At 35.7% G+C, this 25,705-nt stretch overlaps 2 protein-coding genes across 3 annotated transcripts; both read right to left on the bottom strand.

Moving 5' to 3' along the window:
- Positions 1-255: 255 nt before the first annotated feature.
- Positions 256-1,941, bottom strand: LOC104885347 (salt stress-induced hydrophobic peptide ESI3-like). Its single transcript, XM_010670042.4, has 2 exons — positions 1,088-1,941; positions 256-443 (listed from the first exon to the last, which is right to left on the bottom strand). The coding sequence occupies exons 1-2, from the start codon at positions 1,166-1,168 to the stop codon at positions 360-362; spliced, it is 165 nt and encodes a 54-aa protein (XP_010668344.1). The 5' UTR covers positions 1,169-1,941; the 3' UTR covers positions 256-359.
- Positions 1,942-20,567: 18,626 nt separating this feature from the next.
- On the bottom strand, positions 20,568-25,463 carry LOC104884283 (probable RNA-binding protein ARP1). Of its 2 annotated transcripts, none has more exons than XM_010668905.4 (5): positions 25,017-25,463; positions 24,060-24,406; positions 23,883-23,925; positions 22,425-22,698; positions 20,568-20,834 (listed from the first exon to the last, which is right to left on the bottom strand). In XM_010668905.4, exons 1-5 carry the CDS (start codon positions 25,218-25,220, stop codon positions 20,794-20,796), a joined length of 909 nt encoding a protein of 302 aa, XP_010667207.1. In that variant the 5' UTR covers positions 25,221-25,463; the 3' UTR covers positions 20,568-20,793. The 2 variants fall into 2 exon arrangements, with proteins under 2 accessions (XP_010667207.1, XP_010667209.1); XM_010668907.4 differs by having other exon boundaries at positions 20,568-20,854; positions 25,017-25,453.
- Between the last annotated feature and the right edge of the window lie 242 nt (positions 25,464-25,705).

Genomic DNA, 25,705 nt, shown 5'->3' with positions numbered 1-25,705 from the left:
GCGAACGAACATGACAAAAGGATACAAAGAAGAGTGTATTCACTATATACCAAGGTATACCATGTGTATGGTATACGAACACAATTTTTTACTCACTTGATTTGGAGTTTTTACCATTATGCAATTGTTGTTCATTTGCATTCTCTAATTGAGCAATGAGTAAGAAAATAACCTTGGTTAAACCATGCTCACGAAATTACGATATAATCGGATGTAAAATAATAATTGTATAGAAAGATAGGAAAAGAGTAATAAGGTAACTCATTAATTTAAATAAAAAACAATAGTAAAATCATCGTATGCATGTGTCCATAAGCTGTACAGATATAATAATGACCGTAGAACAAACTAGATTACAGTTACAAAATTAAAACACAAACTGCATATACTATTCCTGGAAGATATCCGCACAAGGTAAGCACCAAACAAATCCAAAATTCAACCTATATGAAAATAAAATTTATAGTCAATATCTTAAAGAATTAATTTTCCAAAGAAAATCGGCTTCAAGCAGTCTAATTCTTTTGACTATTTATAAAAATAATAGAACTTTGTAAAATAAGTTTCATTGAAGCCTTGTTGAAACTATGAATTGGCATAAATATCAAACTTCTAACCCTAGAAAATTAAGAATGACAGCAATAAAAATCGTCATGGCTTTCTTAAAGTTAGACTTATTAATAATTCGATGTATCTTTAATTATTTTGAATATATTTAACACTTCCAAAATGTTTGTTCCATCTTCTTTCTTTGATAGCCATGGCTATGCCTATTTTATCCAAAGTCTCCTATTTTTGATGCATGCTAAGCATGGTTTTTTTTCCTTTTATTTAAAAAAGAGAATGATTCAGAATATGTTATAACAGAACAGAAAAATACTTGTAAGAGAGACTTGTTTTAGAAGAGATAATGTTCTTTGGTAAGTATTACAAAGCTCTAATTTTATTCCTTAAAGATAAATAATTTATAGAGTACATTTTAAAGTAATGCATAGAAATTATAGCTTTTCATCATGATATTAGGCAATAATAAGTTTTATATGGCTTCTAAACCTGAGGAGGAAAGCGAATTGATGAAGGAAATTACTTTAATTCCATAGCGAAGAAAAACTCCAATCGGTGGCACAAATATTGACAACACCAGCTCCAAGACTGTTTGAAGACCCATTCACCTATGTTTATGAAGCCTTTCTGTAGATGTGTATGTTATTGTAAAAAGTTATAATCAATTGCATTTCTTCAATTAGTGTGTATTGCTTTTCTTTTGACATTCCTTTTCTCACGGATCTTATGCTAAAGTATAGGGGATGATGTTTGAAATTAGAAAGACATGGAATATTAGTTGACAAAAAATTGCCATATAGTCTTCTTACATCGTTGAAAGAAAATGATCCAACCGCTTAATTGATTGGGTATAACACTTATATAGACTTATAGAAGGAGCGTTGATAAGCGCATACCCGGTATTTGTAAATACTGTGGAAAGTTGTAAATAAATATAACTTTTTCTTCTTTTTTATTATTTTTTTTTTTAATTTTTTTTTTGGGTTTTTACCTACATACATTCATGATCTGATTCACATTATAGTTGATCTGATTCACATTGTAGTTGATCTGATTCATATAATAATTGATCTAATTTCTCTCTTACATGATTAGAGTTATCTAAATTGCCATTAAGTCAACTTTTTTTTGTCTTTTTCTGGCAAAATTACTAACATACCCCGGTATGGACACTGTTGGCCCATACCGGGTATGCGCCAATAGTTTCTCCTTATAGAAGTACTTGAGTAATAATCACTCTGTTTTTTTTTATCTTTCTCACTTCTCTATGCGCGTCTCTCAATAAACATATTTAAATTTAAATATCTTATATTATATATTAGTTAAAATTATAACGATTGCATATTATAGGTATTAATTGAGTCGAAGCAAACAAGACCCCACATGACTATATTTTTCTTATAAATTGAAAAAAATTGAAAAGATTCCAGGTGAATAGTGTCAAGTATCTAAGTGAGAACGATTAAAAAAAACAAAGGGAGTACTTGTCATTTTAAGGAAGGAATAAATATTATTTGAAATACCAAAAGCAGTGTAAATAATTAAAATATTTACTTTTCTATATCAAAACAAAATACATCTATGATAGATGATATCAAGCTAAGGACTATTGGATTCAGTGATATGACTTCCTATCTCACATGAGAGACCAAGGTTCAAATCTTGGTGGAAGAAAATCTCAGGGGGGGGGGGAGGGATTAGGGCATGTTGGGTCTTTGGGTAAGTGACCCTGTGCAAGGTCGGCCCAGAAGAAATGTTTCTTTCCACGAGGTTCCCGAAAGGGGGCCTAAAGAAAAATCTCTAATAAATGATTAATATTTTTTCCAAATATATGGTAAGTAAAAGAACTTTGTTTAAACCTCAAATCGCACGATAGAGTAAGGGAGACAATAAAGGGGAACCCCTACCTCCAAATTCTGCAGTTCAGCGGATTGACCATGTGACCTTAAGGTTATAATGTGAATATATCTATGACTCTCACACAATTATATTAGTTTATTGAAGATCAAGGTTGACCTAATGGTTGTGAGACGAATCAATCCATGTAATAGGGTTTCAATCCTTACCTCTTGCAAGAAATATCTCCAATATCTCCATCTTTTAGCAAGGGAATTCTTTCTTGCTAGAATCAGTATATATAAAAAAATTACATTATTATATATATATATATATATATATATATATATATATAGATCATATGAGAATACATACTTGCATGAAAAATGAGAATGAATTTTATGTGTTATAAGTCTTGTGAATAAGTAATGTAACTGTAAATGAAAAAGTGATGTAACTCCAAAAAGAAATTTTAGAAAAAAAAATTGAATTTTTTTTTGGAGTCAAAATTGTTAATGGGTATAACTCTAATGAACAAGTGTTGTAACTCTAATAATTCAATCATGAGGTACAGATTCATTCTCATTTTTCATGTAAAACACATTCTCATGTGATCTTGTCCATATATATATATATATATATAATATATATATATATATATATATATATATATATATATATATAATAATAATATAGGTTTAAGTTCATATGAGAACCACCCTTATGGAGAGAACCGTGAGAACCACTCATTTTTCCTCATTTTACGAAGATTTTGATCATTTCATAACATTTTTGCTATTTTTTATTCAGTTATTTTTATGCTTTTGCTCATTTAACAATTTTGTGCTCATTTATCAACGTTTTTGCTCATTTTACGTTTTGCTCATTTTACTTTTTTTTCTCATTGAACTTTTTATGCTCATTTTACGTTTTTCTTCTTTTACATTTTTGTACATATACGTTTTTGATAACTTAATGTTTTCTACTCATTTTATATTTCTGCTCATTTGTTACTTTTTTTGCTCATTTTAGGAAGTTTTTGCTCATTTTATGTGGTTCTCACGATTCTTACCATAAGAGGATTCTCACTAGAACTCAACCCTATATATACATATATACATATATACATATACATATATATATATATATATATATTATTATATAATTATATATATTATATATATATATATATATATATATATATATTATATATAATATATATATATATTATATATATATATATATCATTATATACATAATATATATTATACATATATATATATACACATATATATATATATATATATTATACACATATATATATATATATACACATATATATATATATATATATATTACACATATATATATATATATATACACACATATATATATTATACACATATATATATATATATATATACACACATATATATATAATATATATATATACATATATACATATATTATATACATATATACATTATATATATACTATATACATATATATATATACATATATACATATATATATACATATATACATATATATATATACATATATACATATATATATATACATATATACATATATATATATACATATATACATATATATATATACATATATACATATATATATACTATATATATATATACATATACATATTACTATATACATATATATATATACATATACATATATATATATACATATATACATATACATATATACATATATATATATACATATATACATATATATATATATATATATACATATATATATACCACTAGGGGAAAAAAAAGGAAGGGCTGCGCTTTTGATAAAAGCGCAGCCCCTACATAACAGAATGGCTGCGCTTTTGAAGAAAAGCGCAGCCCTTCTCACATTAGAAGGGCTGCGCTTTTTTAAAAAGGCGCAACCCTTCGAACAATTTTTTTTTTTGTAATTGAAGCGCGCATGTACAGTATACCCATACTCATTCTATTTTTCCCACTTTCCTCCCTTAGAGAATCACGAGCGAAAATATTTGAACCGTAACACTGCTGCCCACCACCACCACTGCTGCCCACCACCACTGCTTTTTTCTCCACTGCTCCACCACCACTGCTTCACCACTGGGTTTGCGCGACGACATTGCTCCACCACTACTGCGCCCACCACCTTGCGCACCACTACTGCCCACCTCCTTGCGCACCACATTGCTCTTCTCTTCTCTTCTCTTCTCTTCTCTTCTCTTCTCCACCATTTGAGTGGTTAATTAGGTATGAATTAATTTTATTCTTAAGTTACTTTTGTTTTTTCTTAATTATTAAATTAAATGATTAATGTGCAATGTGAGTTTTGTTAATGCTAGGAAGAAGAGGCTTAGGAAGGCAGATCAAAGGTCCAACTATCTCTTCTCTCTTCATTGCTCGTCGTTGGTGATAAGAGGTAACTAGTTTAACATGTAGACAAAGTTGTCATGTGCTTCAAATTTATTAAGTTATGATAATTTATTGATGTATATATGTATTTTTTATAATGTATATATATTTGTTGATATGAGATTGTATGAAAATGCAATGTGATTTAGCTATATATGAATTCTACAAGTTGTGAATCATCATCATATATGCCTAGATACCCATTCAAGACTTACTCATTAGGAGTAAGTCTTGAATAGTCCCCGGTTTGGGACTGTTCTTGGATGTTTGATCTCACTTAGATGGTGAATGTGTGTCTTCTTTTCAATTCTGAGGAAAATCTTAGCTTATCGTTCCTCTACATTGTTCTCTGGGTACATATGTAGATAAGCAATTATCTACATTGTGTACTTGGAGAACTGTAGGGAAATGCTGCCGGATTTTCCTTAGAATTGAAAAGTTGGCATATATTCACTAGTGAGATTAGACGTCCAAGGATGGGTTAGGTTGGAGTGATAAGGACCTTCGACTGCATGCATACAATTGAACATGTCACTATCTTAGCTTGCTGTATACGTGTGTGGTTTGAATATGTGAGTGTATGTACTTTAATAATGATTGATGCATTATAATGAATGTTGTGTTTAATTATTAGAGTTGGTTTTCTTGAATGAGATGGATCGTACTTGGATGTATGGTAGTCGTGAATCGATTGAGTTTATGAATGGGGTCTCGGAATTCCGTGTAGACAACCTCGTATTTTTGAGTCTATGTCTCAGGCTGCTGAAAAGCCGTTGTATCCAGGTTGTACAAAGTACACCAAACTTTCCGCGGTGGTAACACTGTTCAACATTAAGTCGAACGCTGGTTGGACGGACTCTAGTTTCACATCGTTGTTGTAAGTTTTAGCTGAGATGCTCCCTGATGGAAATGAACTGCCAAAGTCGTAGTATTATGCGAAGAAGCTGATGTGTCCTTTCGGTTTAGTGTACGAGCGGATACATGCTTATCCTAACGATTGTGGCTTTATCGTAATGAGTATGAGCATTTACATGAGTGTCCACGTTGTGGATTGTCGAGGTACAAGCGTGAAGGAGCTGGAGGTAATGAAGGACCACAGCTAAGGTGTTGTGGTATCTACCCATAATACCTAGATTTAAGCGCATGTTCTCAATTAAAGGAGATGCGAAGAATTTGAGGTGGCATGCAGATCGTAAGAAGAAAGACGATCTGCTCAAGCATCCGGCTGATTCGCTGAGTGGAAAACTATCAACAGGGTGCATAAGTCATTTGGTAATGAGGATAGGAATCTGAGGCTTGGATTATGTACGGATGGCATGAACCTTTTTGGCAATCTCAGTCGCAGCATAGTACATGGCAGTAGTTTTAGTGGTTTACAACTTGCCTCCTTGGTTGTGCATGAAACGCAAGTACATGATGTTGTCGCTTCTTATATCGGGGCCCAAACAACCTGGAAATGACATAGATGTATACCTTCAGCCGCTTGTTGAAGATTTACAGAAGATGTGGAACGAAGGAGTGTTAGTATTTGATGCGTATGCTAATGAGATGTTCACTCTGCGTGCCATCCTTTTTTTTTTACTATGACGATTATCCAGCTTATGGGAACTTATCTGGGTATAAGACTAAAGGAAAACAACCTTGCCCGATTTGTTTAGATGACATGAAATCTACACACCTTAAGGGCTGCAAACATGTGTATATGTGCACACGAAGGCTCCTCAGCCGCGACCATCCCTATCGGTTTAAGAAGAAGGCATTCGATGGGACGGTTGAAGAAGAAATTGCTCATAGACCATTAACTGGTAATGAAGTTTATAATCAGGTGAAGGGCATTGAAACAGTCTTTGGTAAACCTGCTAGTGAGGTTGATCGACCTACAGGATTATGGAAAAAACAGTCCATTTTTTGGAAACTCCCATACTGGAAAGATCTAAAGGTCAGATATTGTTTGGATGTCATGCACATAGAGAAGAACGTTTGTGAAGCTATTCTCGCGACACTTATGAATATTCCGGGCAAGACAAAAGATGTTAAGGTGTCACGACTTTACTTGGAAAAAGAGGGGCTTCGACCAGAGTTGTGGGCTCAGAAAAGGGAAGGAAGGAAGAAGAAAATAGGGGAGGAAAGGGTTGATGATGAAACTCAGAAAAGTAAAAAGGTGGAGGATTCGGAGAAGAATTATTTGCCACCAGCTTGCTACACGATGTCGCGTGCAGAGAAACGAATTTTTGCAGTCATTGTATGGCATTAAGGTCCCTACTGGCTACTCATCGAATATGAAGCGCTTTGTTACCTTAAATGGTGAGTTGAAGTTATCGAGTATGAAATCGCAGATTGCCATGTCATGATGCAAGTATTCTTACCGATTGCAATTCGTGGGATACTTCCAAAGCATGTGATGCACACCCTTACAGAACTGTGTTCATTTTTCATACAATATGCAGCAAAGTCCTAGACCCGTCACCCTCGATTCCTTGCGGCCAAGTAGTTGAAACTCTATGCAAATTTGAGATGTATTCCCCCCCGCATTCTTTGACATTATGGTCCATCTCATTGCCATCTAGTTCGAGAAATTAAGCTGTGTGGTCAGTTTTTTGAGGTGGTGCTATCCTTTTGAGAGATATATGGGAACTTTGAAGGATAAAGTTCGGAATCCTGCACAACCAGAAGGTAGTATAATTCAAGGGATTTGGGTGAAGAGATCAGTAATTTTGTGGCTGAGTATTTTGCTAGTGTTGATCCTGTTGGACTTCCGACATCCCGACACGAGGGCAGACTTGAGGGCAAGGGTACAATTGGTTCAAAATTGATCACACCTTCCGTAGAAAAGCGTAAACAAGCTCACTTATTTGTATTGCATCACGTACCAGATGTCCATCCTTATTTAAGTGAACATATGGAGGAATTACGTGTTAGCAATCCTGGAAAAGGAGTGAGGGCATTGACGCAAATGCATAACAAGACTTTCATTGATTGGTTTCATAAACGAGTACTGAATGATTTGGATGAAAGTGTTTCTGAAACAGTCAAGTGGTTAGCATTTGGTCCTCGTGAAACTGTACGCTCTTATGAGGGTTATGATATTAATGGGTATACGTTTTGGACTGAACGTCAAGATCTGAAGTCAAGATCGCAACAAAATAGTGGTGTTTCACTTGTGGCGTCGTCTACACAATATGCAAGCTCGAAAGATAAGTGCCTGTACATGCTGAAAGCAACTATTATGGGCGAATACAAGAAATATGGGAGCTGGACTACTGTACTTTTAATATTTGCCTCTTGTGTTGCAAGTGGGTTGACGATAATCGACGTTGTGTAAGAAACGATGATCCTTGCGGATTCACTCTTCTTGACCTTAGTCGTCTACGTGAAACTGAGGAGCCATTTGTAATTGCATCACAAGTCAAGCAAGTTTTTTTGTAACTGATCCTGCTGATCATAAGTGGTCAATTGTTGTACCTGGTAAAAGGAGTATCCTCGGTATTGGTGATGTTGAATGAGGAAGAATATGATGCATTTGAGGCCTCCCCCCTTTTACCTATCATCAAATTAGTGTGGAAGATGATGTGAATATGTCGAGAACTATATGCGTGTAGATCACACGGAAGGGATACATGTACTTGAGGATCCAAGAAACGGCGGAAGCTCAATAAATCATGAGACATAAACTCAGTCTGTGTAATTTCTCCAATTTGTAACTTTTGGCCTTTTCGCTCCCAAACGTACTTATCGAGTCATTTAACCCCAAATTCTCTTTGAACATGATTATATGAGCATAATATAACTAGTGTGTAGATTCTTAGGCTTTATTTGTTGTTGGTTGCATTTCGGGAACGAAAAGGCCATTTCCGGCCTATTTTGGCCTTTTCGCTCCCAAATGTACTTATCAAGTGATTTAACCCAAATTTCTTTTGAACATGATTATATGAGGATTAATATAACTAGTATGTAGATTTTAGGCTTTAATTTGTTGTTGGTTGCATTTCGGGAACGAAAAGGCCATTTCCGGCCTATTTTGGCCTTTTCGCTCCCAAAATGTACTTATCAAGTGATTTAACCCCAAATTTCTTTGAACATGATTATATGAGGATAATATAACTAGTATGTAGATTTTAGGCTTTAATTTGTTGTTGGTTGCATTTGGGAACGAAAAGGCCATTTCCGGCCTATTTTGGCCTTTTCGCTCCCAAAATGTACTTATCAAGTATTTAACCCCAAATTTCTTTGAACATGATTATATGAGGCATATATTAACTAGTATGTAGATTCTTAGGCTTTTATTTGTTGTTGGTTGCATTTCGGGAACGAAAAGGCCATTTCCGGCCTATTTTCGCCTTTTCGCTCCCAAAATGTACTTATCAAGTCATTTAACCCCAAATTTTCTTTGAACATGATTATATGAGTATAATTTAACTAGTATGTAGATTCTTAGGCTTTAATTTGTTGTTGGTTGCATTTCGGGAACGAAAAGGCCGTTTCCGGCCTATTTTGGCCTTTTCGCTCCCAAAATGTACTTATCAAGTGATTTAACCCCAAATTTTCTTTGAACATGAATATATGAGGCATAATATATTATATTGTTTTCTTTTATAGTTCCTACATATATATATGATTGCTAGTAATATCTGTTTAATTTAACTAATTACTAGGGTTCAGGGAAGGCTGACAAGAAGGGAAAGAAGAAATATTCACCTCAGGAAGGCCGACGTGATATAGTGGAGAAAGTAAATGTTTCTATGGTAAAGTATCCACTCATTACGGAGGTCGAGGTGGTGCAAGGCCTTACTTCTCCGTGCTTTTGTCTACATGAGTGCGCTAGCGATGTAGCCGATGAAGCAATGATTGAGATTCAGTTGTCGCACCCCAATTCCACTACTTTGAGGATACATCGACCTTCATTTCTAAGGTTGATATAGGAGAATTCTTACGTGGGGAAGAGTTGAATGTTTCGATGATACAAACATTCATGAGGTAATACTTTAGTATATAAATTAAATATGCATATTATATATATATATATATACATATATATGCCTTAATTAAGTAGTTTTCAATCCAACTAACTTCCATAATGAGTAAGTTTTCTTTTAATCAATATGATGTCTCAAGTTATTATACAATGAATTGCATGCATCTAGTGAGCCAATGTTTGGTTGGTTATGTCCAAGCTTAGTACGAGATAACAATTGCTTAAATAACAAAAAGGAGGTGAAAGAGTATCTCAAGTCTTCTTTGAAAACATGTTCTCGTCTTGGACATAAGATCGTTCTTCTTCCTTACATTGAATCATATGCTTCTTAAACTCACTTTACTTTATTTAAATTGACCTATTAGTTGCTCTACGATTAAATAATAACTATATTTTATTGTTGTAGGAATCATTGGACACTGATTGCAATATGTTTGTCACGTAATGAAGCCTACCACTTTTATTCTTTGCGTAAAGAAACAATGCGGTCCTTACTAGTCAAATCATTGTTAAATAGGTAGCCTAATCGAAACTCAATATATGCGCACTTAATAATATTAAATGTACATCTAATCTTATAATAATGTGTACTGATGTAGTGTGATGAAGGAGGTTAATGCAATAGGAATTCGACCAACAAAATCTCCTGTTTGGCATTCAGTCGAGGTAACATGACTATTTTTTTTTGCTTATATAGAAACACATAATACACATCTAACATCAACCTTTGGTGAATTTAGTGTCCGCTACAAGAAGGTGGACTTGCGTGTGGGTATTACGTCATGAGGTTCATGCTCGATATCGTCAACCGTTGCAAACATGTTGATGATCTTCAAAATGTATGCAACTTATTAATTAATTATTAGTATATGTTAGTTTCTGCCTATTTTGGCCTTTTCACTCCCAAAATGTACTTATCAAGTGATTTAACCCCAAATTTTCTTTGAGCATGATTATATGAGGCATAATATAACTAGTATGTAAATTCTTAGGCTTTAATTTGTTGTTGGTTGCATTTTGGGAACGAAAAGGCCATTTCCGGCCTATTTTGGCCTTTTCGCTCCCAAAATGTACTTATCAAGTCATTTAACCCAAATTCTCTTTGAACATCATTATATGAGGCATAATATAACTAGTATGTAGATTCTTAGACTTGCATATGTTGTTGGATGCATTTCGGGAACGAAAAGGCCATTTCCGGCCTATTTTGGCCTTTTCGCTCCCAAAATGTACTTATCAAGTGATTTAACCCCAAATTTTCTTTGAACATGATTATATGAGGCATAATATAACTAGTATGTAGATTCTTAGGCTTTAATTTGTTGTTGGTTGCATTTCGGGAACGAAAAGGCCATTTCCGGCCTATTTTGGCCTTTTCGCTCCTAAAATGTACTTATCAAGTCATTTAACCCCAAATTATCTTTGAACATCATTATATGAGGCATATTATAACCAGTGTGTAGACTTTTAGGCTTGGATTTGTTTTTGATTGAATTTCGGGAAGGTATATGTCATTTTTCGAACTACTAACTACGGTAAAATGATTGAATTCTTATATATGTGTTTATTCCTTGGTTGTTTTGTAAGGTTTATAAGAATTCCACACCAAGATCGAGGAACTTCACCAAAGAAGAAATAGATTAAGTTCAGGATAAGTTGGCGTACCACATTACCGATGATTGTATATGATACATTTTAGCTCGAATGTATTAGTTTCTATCGATTCTATGTACACTTTTTACATTATTAAATATATTTGAAGTTAATTATTACCTTTCTCCACTTGTCATATGTTATTGCATTTGTTTTTGTCCAAGGGAGGTTTTGGGTGGGGGTGGGGGTGGGGGTGGGTGGTGGGGCGTGCTGGGTGGGCTGGGGATGGGGGTGCATGGCTGGTGGCAGGGGTGTGGCAGAGGGGTGGGCAGGGGGTGTGGATGGGGTGTGGCAGAAGGGTGGACTGGGGGCTGTGCAGGGGTGGGCAGGGGGTGTGGATGGGGTGTGGCAGAAGGGTGGACTGGGGGCTGTGCAGGGGTGGGCTGGGGGTGGGCAGGGGGTGGGCAGGGGTGGGCATGGGTGGTAGCAGGTCTGGGTGGGCCGAGGGTGGGTAAGGGTGTGGGCTGGGGTGGGCAGAGGCAGGGGGTGGGCTGGGGGCTGTGGAGGGGTGGGCAGGGGTGGGCTGGGGGTGGGCAGGGGGGTGGACAGGGGTGGGAAGGGGTGGGGGTGGGTTGGGGTGGGCAGAGGCTGTGGGTGGGAAGGGCTGCATGCTGTAGGGTGTTGTATTAATTTACAAAAAAAAAAAATTTAACAGAAGGGCTGCGCTTTTTGATGTAGCGCAACCCTTCTAAGTAGAAGGGCTGCTGAAGGCTACAACCCTTCAAGCTTAGAAGGGATGCACTTGTTAATAAAAGCGCAGCCCTTCAAGCTTAGAAGGGCTGCGCTTTTTTAACAAGCGCAACCCTTCTAAGCTTGAAGGGCTGCGCATTTCAGTAAAACGCGCAACCCTTCGTTGTGAAAGGTTGCGCTTGTAAAGTGCAGCCCTACTTAAAAAGTGAAGGGCTGCTATTGAAAGGGCTGCTGTCAAAAAGCGCAGCCCTACAAGCCATTTTCAGCGCAAGCCTTCTTCATTTTTTCACTAGTGATAAGGTTTTGTTAGTGTAGACACAAAATCCTGTTTTCCATGTAGTACCCAATGATGAAACATATTATCAGCGTAAAAGGTCCGGTCCAAAGATAAGAGAATTCAAATGAGCTAAGCCCAAAAGCGAAACATAAATTTGATTTAGTAAATACAAGCCCAATTTTAAGGCCCAATTGAATTTCTTAATAATTAGTTGCATTTTCAATATTTCAACATTAATTATTCCTGATAATTGATTTTTAAAGTATATTTCGAAAATCTGTTTTAAATGCTAAAGAAAGCAATCACAATTTAATCTCCCAATCACAACTTATTCTCATTACTCACCAAAGCAATCATATGGAAATTAAAAAAGATCATGTTATTAGGTCCATTAGGCTCAATACCTCAGAAAACCTTATGAATAAGTTTTTGGATGCTCAATTGTCCATCGTTGTATTTGAAAAGCCAAAAATTACCCCCAAATAAGATGTTAGGTCATTACTAAACACTACATGAGCCATAACCAAACCTGTGTTGACATTAAGTGGAGGATATTCAATCAATTTGAATCTATTCCCATTATTCAACAAAACAACATTAAAGGGATGGGACAAGGATGTCACTTGATGCATTGGACCCATGACTTCACTAGACCTCATGGAATGAAATTATGTGCCCTCCAGTTGTCCCTCCTTGTGCCAAAAAGCCTAATGGTTTTGTGTTATTACGAAACATGTGTTAGGTCATTACTAAACCTGCATGCATTGATACAATCAATGCAGGATATTCTTCATTACTCAACGAAGCAACTTTATAGGGATGGGAGAATGATGCTATTTCATCTATTGGTCCCAAGATCTTACGTAACCTTACGTGACAAGATTATGGGCCCTCATTGTCCGCAATTGTGCCAAAAAGCCCAATTTAATCCAAAACTATCGGTTATAGGTTATTATCAACCATGTGTTTGGTCATTAAAAAACATGTGCTCTGAATGCGAGATTATCTCACAATCACAATATATTTTCTGTTTCGATATGGAATAAATGCGTTGGAGTGAACCGGTACCCATCGAGTGTATAAGCCGGTTTGATGTCTTGCAAGACAGAACACGTAAACTAACCTCGGGACTTGATCCAAGGAACGCCCCTCCGATGCCTAAGTCAGTAAAGGGTAATAACATGTATATCTCAAGTAGAGTATAATAATAATATATGTGAATGTACCTTATGACTCAGATCAATGAGGTACTTATAGGAGCCGACAATATCCTTGCTAAGATAGGATTCTGGTCCCATTGGTTAGATACAATTCTATCCTCTTTTAATACTTATCTTTAGCCCCAAAGGCATGTTGGATAATTACTGGATTAGACCCAAGCCCATACGAGGATGGCCCAGGTTAAGAGTACCATCAAGGTATCCTGATAATGCCGGTATGATGTAGTCAACGGCCCTCTCGCAAATACGTTGACCAAGTCGGTCTTAAGCGTTTCCTCAGGACCGGTATGGAACTTAGTCAACCCTTATACACTTCCATTACTCAGTAAAACAACTTTATTGAGATAGGACAATGATGCTAGGCCCATGCTTCACCTAACCTCATGGAATAAAATTATGGGATCTCATTATCCCTCTTTATGCCAAAAAGCCCAATTTATCCCCAAATATGTTTGTTTTAGGTTATTACCCAACAAGAGGTTGAACCTGTGTTGACATTGTCAATGAATTATAAAACTCACATTGGCAAAAAAATTAAGATTAATTAAAATATATGGAGGATAAGATCGTGAAACAAATATAGAGGTCGTTTGTAATATTTTATGTAATGTCGTATCAAAATATCTTTTTGAGTGTTAATACATTTTTATTGATTATTTATTTTTACTTTATAACTCTAGATTGATAATTTGAATTAAACATACATATTGATTACTTATTTGTACTTTGGATTATTGATTTGAAGTGTTTCTTTCTAATACATTTTTAAAGTGTAGCATTAGAAGTATTTTGATTTCTGAATGGCGTAGGAAATTACATAAACCTTTTTAAATAATTACCTAAAATTTATGTTCCGTCATCTAATCTTCAACATTTCAAATTGTCTTCCTTCTCCTTTAAAAAAATCACTCTACTTTAAAATTGTTGGACCTTTGGTAATCAATACTTAAGGAAATAATATATCGTCTTCGTGGAGGTACAAAGTAAGGTTTTTCAACATCATAGAATCATCCAAATTAAGTTTTGGTGAAATTCGTAATAATGTAGAATTTGATTTTGAATTTGTTCTTGTTCATACTCATATCTTGGTTTTTCTGAAAATAATGATTAGCCAACGACTCTCTATTTCATGGTTTATTCATGAATTCCAGGGTGCCTCATGAAGTTTCAAAGATGAAGAGAGGAAAGAGAAATTTCACCAAACTTATTTCTCCAATATATAAAATTTGGTTTTCATTTTTATACCATCTCCATCACAAATTCATGATCTGTTCATGAATTATTATCATTTCATGATATAAAGAGGAGAGAAAGTTGTAGACAGGAGAGTGTTAAAGATATGGCATATATTTTGGGTTGTAATTAGCGACATGTCATGCTGGTTTATGGGATTTATTAGGATAGTTTCCTAAACTCACTCCCATTCCTTTATACTGTATATTAACCGTGGCTGATGAATGAGAAGCAAGCAAAAAGTTTGTGAGACTCAATATTTTGACATGGTATTAGTTTAGCTATTAAATCACCATATTCTCTTCTCTAAAACACTACTATGGCTAGTGACGAAACCCCACCACAACCACCACCAAAATTTGACTTTTCTTCTCCAAGATCGACCGGGTGACTTTATTACCTCGACCCGGCTTCATAAAAATAATTATGATAACTGGGCCAATGACGTGCAAATGGCGTTGGAGGCATGCCGTGAATTCGGCTTTCTTGATGGAACCATTACCGAACCTACGCCTCCCTACACCATCATATTGGTCTACAATTCAGGCTATGTTAGTGTCTTCGCTCATGAACACAATTATCCCCGAAGTTAAATCTTCCATCTCCAAATACCGAGATGCAAAACACTTGTGGGATACTCTCAAATCCCGCTATGTTATCATCAATGGACCTCGTATTCAACAACTTTATTCTTCCATTGCTGAGTTGGAGCAATCTCGCATCATGACTGTCGCGACATACTACGCCAAACTTAATTCCTTTTGGGAGGAGTTACATCAACATGAACCTATCAATACATGTACATGCTGTTCGAAGTGTGCTGTAGCGTCTCAACATCAAGCTCGTCGGCAAACTCGTATGTTACATCAATTTCTTATGGGCGCATGTTCTGATTTTCATGCCAATACTCGTGCAAACATTCTTTCACAAGACCCCTTACCATCTCTTGAACGAGCCTATCAATAAATGGTTCAAAATGAACGAGTTCGTCTTTCCAAGGCCATACCGGAAGATAAAGTCCCCGATGTAGCCCTCGGCTTTGCTCTACTCACCACTCCTGGTGTTGGATGTGGTTGTAGCCATGCCGACAAATCTCATCTTCTATGCAGTCATTGTCATAAATCCGGTCATGAGGCTACAACTTGCTGGGAAATAGTTGGCTGCCCAGAATGGCTCGAAGAAAAGATTAAAGGCGATGCTGCTCGTGGCCGCGCTCCTGGCCGTGGTCATCCACCTACCCAAGCTAATGCCACCATGGCTTCTTACAGTGCCGCCGGCAGCAGCACATCTTCATCTCATGTTTTGTCAGCCAAGCAATGGAAGACCCTTGCATGCCTTATTGGTAATATAAAAATCTGATGATCGCTTGACAGGTGAGTTTGATCTTTTGCTTTGGATCATTGATATCGGCGCCACTAATCATGTTTAAGGCCATGCTGAATTTATGTTTGATTTATAATGACATTATCGATTGATGGTGGGTCTTCCTAATAATGGTGAAATTGTCATTGCTAAACAAGCGGGTTCGGTTCGTTTATCCTATTCCATCACTCTTCATCATCTTTTGTTTGTCCCTCATTTAAGTTGAAATTTAATTTCGGTGTCTCAATGGATGATTCTTTGCAAAGTACTGTGACATTTACTTCCTCAATGTGTGCTATTCAGGACCAGTCGAGGGTTCTGATTGGAATAAGAATTAGGAGGGATGGACTCTATTACTTCAAAGAGGTTGATTTTGTGCACCATATCTCTACTGATTCGAGTAGTTGTATCTTGGATTTGTGGCATAAGCGTATGGGCAACACTTCAGAGAATATTGTCAAACTACTACCTCCTTGTCAGCATTTTAAAGGTAGTTTCAATAAAGCTTGCGAAATATGTTTTTGTGCAAAACAGACTAGACATAAATTTCGTACTATTGATCTTGTTTCCATTAGGATTTTTGAGAAAGTCCATTGTAATTTACGGGGACCTTATAAATATTCCTCCTCCTAATGAAGCTACATTTTTTTTGACTTTGGTGGATGATTTTTCCCGCAATGTTTGGATTTATCTGTTACTTATAAAACATAAGTTTTTTTTTGTATGTTTATGTCCTTTGTTGCTATGATTGACCACCAATTCTCTCAAACTATTAAAGTTGTGCAAAGTGATAATGGCACATAACTTAAATGTTTGCATGATTATTTTTTGGCTACGAGTATTCTTTTTCGAACTTCATGTGTGTGGGAACCCCTCAACAAAATGGTCTAGTTGTAAGAAAACCTCAACATATATTGAATGTTGTCCGTGCCTTACGATTTTAAGCCCATTTGCCTTTATTTTTTGGGGGGAAAGTATTCTTGCTGCAGCTCATCTTATAAACGCACTCCTACCCCCGTCTTAGCCAATAAAACTCCCTTTGAAATTTTATCTTCTCATCCTCCTTCATTTGACGCTATTCGTATTTTCGGGTCCTTGTGTTTTGCCCATGATCAACGGGCAAAGAGTGACAAATTTGCTAGCCGATGTCGAAAATGGTTATTTGTTGGATATCCTTTCGAAAAAAAGGGTTGGAAACTTTTTGATCTTGATACTCATGAATTTTTTGTTTCACGCGATGTTAAATTTATTGAAGAAACTTGTCCCTTTCGTGAACCCAAAACTGCCAATATTCTGTCGCCAAATATGGTGGAGATGAATGGTGATACTGATATTTAATTTGATGAACTTGTGGATCTTGTGGAACCCGAACTCATGCCTCCCTTGTCTCTTGGCTCTACTCCTCCAAATCTCAGCTCAAAAATGACTCAACCTACACCTTTACATTTTTTCAACACAAACTCGGAACCAATTAATGCTCCTTCTCCCACTTCCTTACCTGATACAACAATTGGGCCTTCTGACCCAGTGCTTAACTTAGCACCTAAGCCCACCTCTACCACACCTGCTCCTATTTGCTCTAAGCTCGAACCTGGGCTTTTGTCTACTGGCCATCTGTCAGCGTTTCTGATGAGCTATTTTCTCTTGGGCGTGGTTTGCGGGCTAAGCAGCCCTCTGTTCTTTTGCGTGACTATGTTACTCACACGGTGCAAGCTAAGAGTCCATCCTCCCCTTCTCATGCTTCTTCTCATCCCTCAGGTACTTCCTATCCTATAGCACATTATATAACTTGTGACAGTTTTTTATTGCCATACCGAAATTTTCTTGCAGCGGTAACTACTGCTCAAGAACCGCGCTCTTTTAAATAGGCCATGAGAGATGCTAGTTGGCGAGAATCCATGAACAATAAAATTCGCGCCTTGGAAGAAATTAGGACTTGGACCATGGAGCTCTTACCTCTAGGAAAACGTGCTTTGGGTAACCAATGGGTCTATAGGAACAAATTCAATTTTGACGGGACTCTTGAACGGTTAAAATATCTTCTTGTTGTTTTTCGTTATCATCAAACTAAAGGCCTTGATTACACAGATACCTTTGCCCCTGTTGCCAACATGGTGACGGTTCGTACTTTTCTAGGTATTGCTGCTGCTAAGAATTGGGAACTTCATTAGATGGATGTTGATAGTGCATTTATCCATGGTGATCTTGAGGAAGAAGTTTACATGAAACTTCCTCCTGGGTTTGAAGCTTCGCATCCAAATATGGTATGTCGACTCCGGAAATCTCTATTTATTTGGTTTGAAACAGGCTTCTTGATGCTGGTTTGCCAAACTAGTCACGACCTTGAAGGGGTATGGGTTTCTTCAATTCTACTTTGATTACTCATTATTTACCTTCACTAGTGGCTCTATATAGATCAATGTTCTTGTGTATGTTGTTGATCTTATTATTGCTGGTAAATTCTGTTGTTTTAACTGCTTTTAAAGCATATTTGAATGACTGCTTCCTCATGAAAGATCTTGGCTCTCTAAAATGCTTTCTTGGCATTGAAGTTGCTCGTAGCTCTTTGGGTTTGTTCTTGTGCCAAAGGAGGTACACTTTGGACATCATATCTGAAGTCTCTTGGGGGTAAAATCGTGTGGTTTTCCTATCAAACAAAACCATAAGTTAGGTCTCGCTATTGGTGCTTTGCTTGATGAACCATAATCTTACCGTCGGCTTGTGGGCCGCCTCATATATTTAGCTGTGACTCGTCTTGATCTATCTTATTGTGTTCATATTCAATCCCAATTCATGCAAGTTCCTCGTATCGAGGATTTTGGAAGCTACTTTAAGGGTGGTTCGGTATTTGAAAGGTACTCCAAGTCAAGGTATTCTTCTCCGTGCCGACATTGATTTGACCTTACAAGGTTGGTGTGACTCAGATTGGGCTGCTTGTCCCATTACTCGCCGTTCTCTCTCTAGTTGGCTTGTTTTTCTTGTTCACTCTCCTATCTCCTGGAAAAACCAAGAAGCAACATATTGTCTATCGCTCATTAGCTTAGGGGTGCATTATTCTAAAGCTATCCGATTTTTTTTCTGATAGTCAATCTGCCTTACACATTACTAAAAATCCCGTCTTCCATGAACGGACAAAGCACATTGAAGTTGATTGCTACTTTGTTCGTGATGCAATCAATGATGGACTCATATCTCCTTCTTATGTCCCTACTACCACTCAATTGCCTGATATATTTACAAAGGCTCTCGGCAAACATCAGTTTGACACTCTACTCTCCAAGTTGGGCATTTTAAATCCCCATGTTCCAACTTGAGGGGGGAGGGGGGTTGATAAGGATATGGCATATATTTAGGGTTGTAATTAGCGATTTGTCATGCTTGATTTATGGGATTTGTTAGGATAGTTTCCTAAACTCACTCCCATTCCTTTGTACTGTATATTAACCGTGGTTGATGAATGAGAAAGCAAGCAAAAAGATTGTGAGACTCAATATTTTGACAGAGAGAGAAAGCTCCATTGAGGATAGGGAAGAAAGGAGCAAAAGTGAACTATTTTTCTTATCAGCATAATTATTTATCAGACTTTTTGAATTTTTTCCATTTTTGTGGCAAATTCGGAAACCATATAAATCAATTTAAGTAATTATATAAAATAATTTTTGTATCTTGTAAAACATTTGAAAAGAAAAATAAAACCTGTGGTTGACATTCATTGTAGTCCTACTCTTTCATTTTCATTTTTTTGTTTAAATAAACGTCTTAGAATTTTCACTCGTATCGAAGATTTATGAAAACAGAATATGTGAATGTTATTTCCGAATCTAGAATATAATTGTTCGAGAGTTTGAAAAAAAAAAAATCAAGATGTTGTACTTGATTTACGGATCACTAGCTCTTACGTTTGAATCAATTGTTTTGAATGCAAATCCTATAAGGATATATTCTGTCATTCTGCATGTTGTCATGGTCAGTGCCAAGGATTCAACAGCATGTGGCCAAGTCATAAATGGTTCAAAGAACATGCAAATATAATACTTAATCTGATCTCTAGCATTCAGTAGCCAGTAGTACTCCATATCTTAAAATCTCATCTACAATTCTAATTCATCAAAGAAACAGCTGTAAAGATTCCATAATCTGAAGAGAATAACTAGAGAAAGAAAGAAAGGAGGGGCATGGGGTGTTCGAATTATTATGCACATGAAAATCATATTATAAAATAATATTCCCATTTAGATATCATTCATATGTATGTAGGTTGATTACATGATTTTCATCAATAGGACCTCAGAGCCCATCTTGCATTATGAAGGTTAGAGAGAGAAAGAAAAAGAGAGAATAAATGAATATATTAATTAATTAATTAATTATCCAATACCTAAGAATAAAGATTAATAACTAAAAAAATTATTAAACAAATTAAATTGAATAAAAAAAAGGTCTTTCTTTCCCTTTTTCTTGTTTTAGTTGAGAAGAAGAGCTTGTCCCAGATGAGATGATAATAATGTGATTCTGAGGCAAAGACACCAACTTCCTTAGGTTGTAATAATTGAATATCAGCTGCAATTCTTCAAGTTCTTTCCTGCTCCAACTGAACCTACTCCACAGTTAAGCACACTGAATCCCATAGTATCAGCTTTTATTTTTTTGCATAAATAAATTTAACTAATAAGCAACTGTTGTATCCCAAATTATATTATGACATTTTCATTGATTGCAATAACTCGATAATTTATGGCAATATAATTTATAAATGTTGTGAAGAACATCTCATTTTAAGATTCACGCATTCATGATAATGCTAATTCATCCGTAAATACCTACTTTTTCAATATTATATAACTAGCTAACAAAATGGGTATTATCAATGGAAGTTGAATACTACTATCATATACTTATATATAGAACCTTCTTATCTTGATCACTAAAGAATGAAAACACCATTACTTATCTGACCTCAAATAGTTATCATGTATTTTTCGGCTACATGGCACATTATACTTTTAACATCAAGACGTCGATTTAAAAGAAAAACAATAGAAAGAAAAGGTACAAATTTGACTATGATAAACCTTACAGCAAAATAATTTAATTTCTTCTCATATTGGAATTTGTTAGATTTACGAAATACTTCATCCGTTTAGAAATAGTTGCACCACTTCTAACTTTCACGCATGCCGCTATATGATTTTAACCATTAATATATTTCATTATCAATAAATAAAAATTATAAAAAATTTATATAAATAAAATTTACATCGAGACAAATCTAACAAGACCTCACATGACTATGTTTTTCCTAAAATATTAATCAACAAATACAATTTAAGTGTAAAATGTGAATAGTGCACAAAATATAAATGGTACAACTATTTCTAAACGAAGTAAGTATAATGGTTGTTGTATGTCTATGAGCACATGTTAGAAAATCTCAAAATCTTTTCTATTTTATTTTGGTTGGACAAAGTGGCCGGTCTTGAGCTGTTTTTTGTTTATTGTTTTTGGGTGAAAAGCATTTGTTCTTTTTTTTTCCTTCCATTAAAATATGGTGAAACTTTACAGTAAACACATAGAATGGGATTGATAGTTGCACACATGTCATGCCAGCAAAAATAGTTGCGACCATGTCTCTAAGACAGCCATAGGCCGGGGACGAAGGGAATGATTGATGCCAAGTTGCCAACTACACCACTGCATGTAGTAATTAACATGAGTTAACAATTTTTTTAAATGTAATTAAAACTAGTCTTCTGATTTTTTTAGACAGGACGAGTTATCAAATGTAATTTTATTTTATCCATATGCGCCATGAAGGCGGTACAAAGTACAAAGAAGAGGAGGGGGAATTCGAACCTGTGACCTATCGTTCACAGCACTTCAATCTTAATCAGTAACTATTAGGCCAAGACATCCTTGGTTAGTCTAAAAATACTAATGAGCTAGCAACCTATACTAAAGGAGTATTTAAAAAGCTAACATATTTCATCATTTCTACCAACACTTATAATATTATTATTCATAGCTTTATTTACGTTTAACGGTTAAAGAGAGGCAAAACATACACATATGCCTAATCATTAGGCCCGGCTAGCAAAATTTGATCCGGCCCAAACCCGATTCGTTCGGCAGATCTAGCCTAATGCAAGAAATTACAAAATTTAAGAAAAGGAGAGGTTACAAAAATTACCTGTAGGAGGGGCTATGCAAACAGGAGTAGTGGGCTTAGTAATAATAGGAAGGGGAGCAGTCATTGGGCCAGCTGATGTGGGTGGAAAAATGTGGGCTGGTAGGCCCATAGCGGCCTGGTGATGGGGTTGCTGGTGGTGATGATGTTGGTGAGAGTAAGGGTAAAATGGGTACATTGGCATCAATGTGTTTGCTCCCGCCATCAAAGCCTGCCCTGGATACATCTGTGGGTAGTGCCCCCCGTTTATGTAGGCCCCACCACTGTAGCTTAACTTCTGCAAAACATATTGTTTGACCACTCAGTCAACATAATAAACCAATTAAATAATAGAAGAAGAAAGTTAATCCCCAATTCTATATTAGTTATTGAGTTATCGTTTTAAATTTAGAAAAATCGAAATTCTAATTGGTCTTGGTCACTCCATCTGAAAATTATGGACATATATTTGTGCATTAGTATCCTGTATCCAAATTGACCAAAGTCTTACAAATGCGATAATTTTAGCGACAAATTAGTTAAATGATGTGATAAAATATAAAACAATACGATTTCTTACGTATATATTTCTCCCAAAGATTGATTGAGAAAATTAGTTAAGTGATGTGATAATATAAACTACATATATATATATATATATATTTGGCCTAAAGAAAAGTTTACGATTCAGAAAATAGATTTAGAGCTCTATTTCCAATAACGATGCTTAGTTTTGGAAAAGGAAGGAGAATGTGGACATGGATTAGATCAATTTATTTAATGTAGTGAAAAGAAATTGATACCAGGAGTTTAGTATAAGCAAAAATAATTGTTAAATTTCTAGATGTAGGACCACGATTTTGTTTTGTCGTGTACAAGTTTAGTCTTGTTAAGTTATTACAACTAGAAAATTTATGCAAGTATACAGTTGAAAATAATACTGTGACATTCTGGTACAAAATAATCAGCAATTAGCATATTATGTATCGTAAATGTTTGTAAAACAAGTACAGTAGCATCCAAAATCGAATTCTAACTAATATCAAACTGAAGATGGAGTCTAAAATTGGTAAGTCTTATAATGACATTTAAAATTTAAGATCAAATCAGTTTTATTCTGTACTTTAAAATAAATGACATCTAGTTTAGTTGATAAAGTCTTGTACGAGTGTTATCCAACTACCCATGACTTAAAATCGAAACCGGTTTACGTTGCTCATTTGCTCTAACACCATTTTTTAAAAGTCGATTTTTTTTTTTCTCTTTTGCAATTAAATTATCCGCGATTCTAAGAAAACAGTCACAAATTTTACTGTTTCTGCTTATAGCATGTGAAACAAGTTGTACGTAGCACAATTTGTGATGCAAACTGCCTTTAAAATGTCCAAAAACATTTCCTAATAGAATAAGGTCGGTATACTATTAGTTTACTTACTGCTATTTAAATTGTTAATATCAAACTGAACTATTGCAGTTACTTACATGATTGTAGCCAACATCAGCTGCAATGTAGGTAGGAGAATACCTGAAAATTGAAGTTGAAGAAATTTATTAGCAGCAAGTACCAAATTCCTTAGAAAAAGTAGGGCAAAAGTGAATAACTTTTCGCACATAACTTTGCTAATTATTAGTACAATCAAATAATATTTTGATTTTTACCCATAGAAGGGAACAGCTTGATGGTGCTGATGGGCATGAAACGGTGTCGTTGGGGTGGGTGAAGTAGCACGACCAGAAGCAACAGCAGCTGGATAATACCACTGCACATGACCAGCAGGTGGCGCAGCAGCTGAGGTGGGGCTTAATGCATTGCCACCACTACCTCCGCTGCCATTGCTTCCATTGGATGCTTGACGTTGATGATGGGGTTGCGGAGTTGTCGACGATGATCGAGGTGGGCGGCGAGCCCCGAGCGCTGCTAGGTTGCAGTTTGCTCGCCTCCCGTTGATGATTGGTGTTGCATCCTCACATGCCTTCTTTGCTGCCTCTGGCTCCTTGAAGGTCACCTGCACATTTTTTTTTAATAAAGAAGTTAATTATTATTGCAAATCAACTATAAATCACATATGAACTACACGCTGAAAGCAGTGATGTAGATGTGATTCAATCCTAGATCCTTGGATACCATCTCTACAAGACTACCAACTAAGTTAGATGAAATCAATTTAACAGAGTTTGTGAATTGTAATAGTGGACTACTTAAATATAGTGTAATCCTTATTTTTATTATGATGAGTGTCAGTATTTTCTATAAGAGTCGTCATTATTTCTATACCGTTTGTATAGGTACAATGTGTGTTTTGGCATTGTAAGAAGATCAGATGTAAAAGAGATACAACACGATAGGATTATAAAGCCCACAATATAGGACGAAAACGAGTTAGTAGGCCCGGGCTATGCTCCCGCCGGTAAGAAAAAAATTAATTTTTTAATATAATACTTTATGATAATAACACTAATACAACTTAGCGTGGTGGTTAAAACATTAATATATGTACTCGAGGTCTTGGGATCAACCCTATACTATGCAATTTCTAAATTTTTTTATTGACATGGATTACATAAACTAAAACCCCTATGCGAAAGTGTATAATGTGGAGGTGAAAGACAACTTACAAAGCCATAACCCTTGGATCTGCCAGTGATCTTATCAGAGATGATAACAGCCTCAAAGATCTCACCATATTTTTCAAAATGCTCAAACAAGGCTTGTTTAGGTGTTTCCCATGCTAATCCTCCTACAAAAACCTTGGTAAGAGTCGTATCACCAAATGGCGATTTATCATTATTGTTGTTGTTGTTGTAGTCGCTCATTGTCATCTTAATGAGTTAAGAAGGAAGTGTTTGGTAGTAATATAAGTGAGAATTTTTTTGAGAGGAATTATGAAGAATAGAGTAGAAAGACTAGAGGAGTGAAGGAGAAGAAGAGGAAAATATAATGAAGGAGCTGGAGTAATGTGGTGGGAATTAATTTAAACAAAAGAAATGAAAGGATGGAGAGAAGAGAACATAGACAGGTAATGGACAGGTAAGAATATGCTGAATAGGCTTTTTCGTGCTCTAGTTGTCTCTTAGCTTAGCAACGTGAACTCATTCATCTCTCCAATCTTGGATGTTTTTTCTTACTAATAAACGGCGTCTGTCATCTTCATTTGTAACGCATTTTTCAAATCATATTTTGTGTGCGTATATCTAGGGATTAATTATATTAGTTGATTGGGGGTTCTAATTGGCTAGCACCCTTGACCTCGTATATTAACTAACTTGATCGATTAGAGACATCATAACGTAACAAACCTTATTTT

The sequence above is a fragment of the Beta vulgaris genome, chromosome 2 (genome assembly GCF_026745355.1).
Source record: "Beta vulgaris subsp. vulgaris cultivar EL10 chromosome 2, EL10.2, whole genome shotgun sequence".
In the NCBI taxonomy this organism is placed as follows: domain Eukaryota; kingdom Viridiplantae; phylum Streptophyta; class Magnoliopsida; order Caryophyllales; family Amaranthaceae; genus Beta; species Beta vulgaris.
The sequence above is the reverse complement of the archived record's forward strand: the minus strand, read 5'-3'. Positions and strand labels throughout refer to the sequence as shown.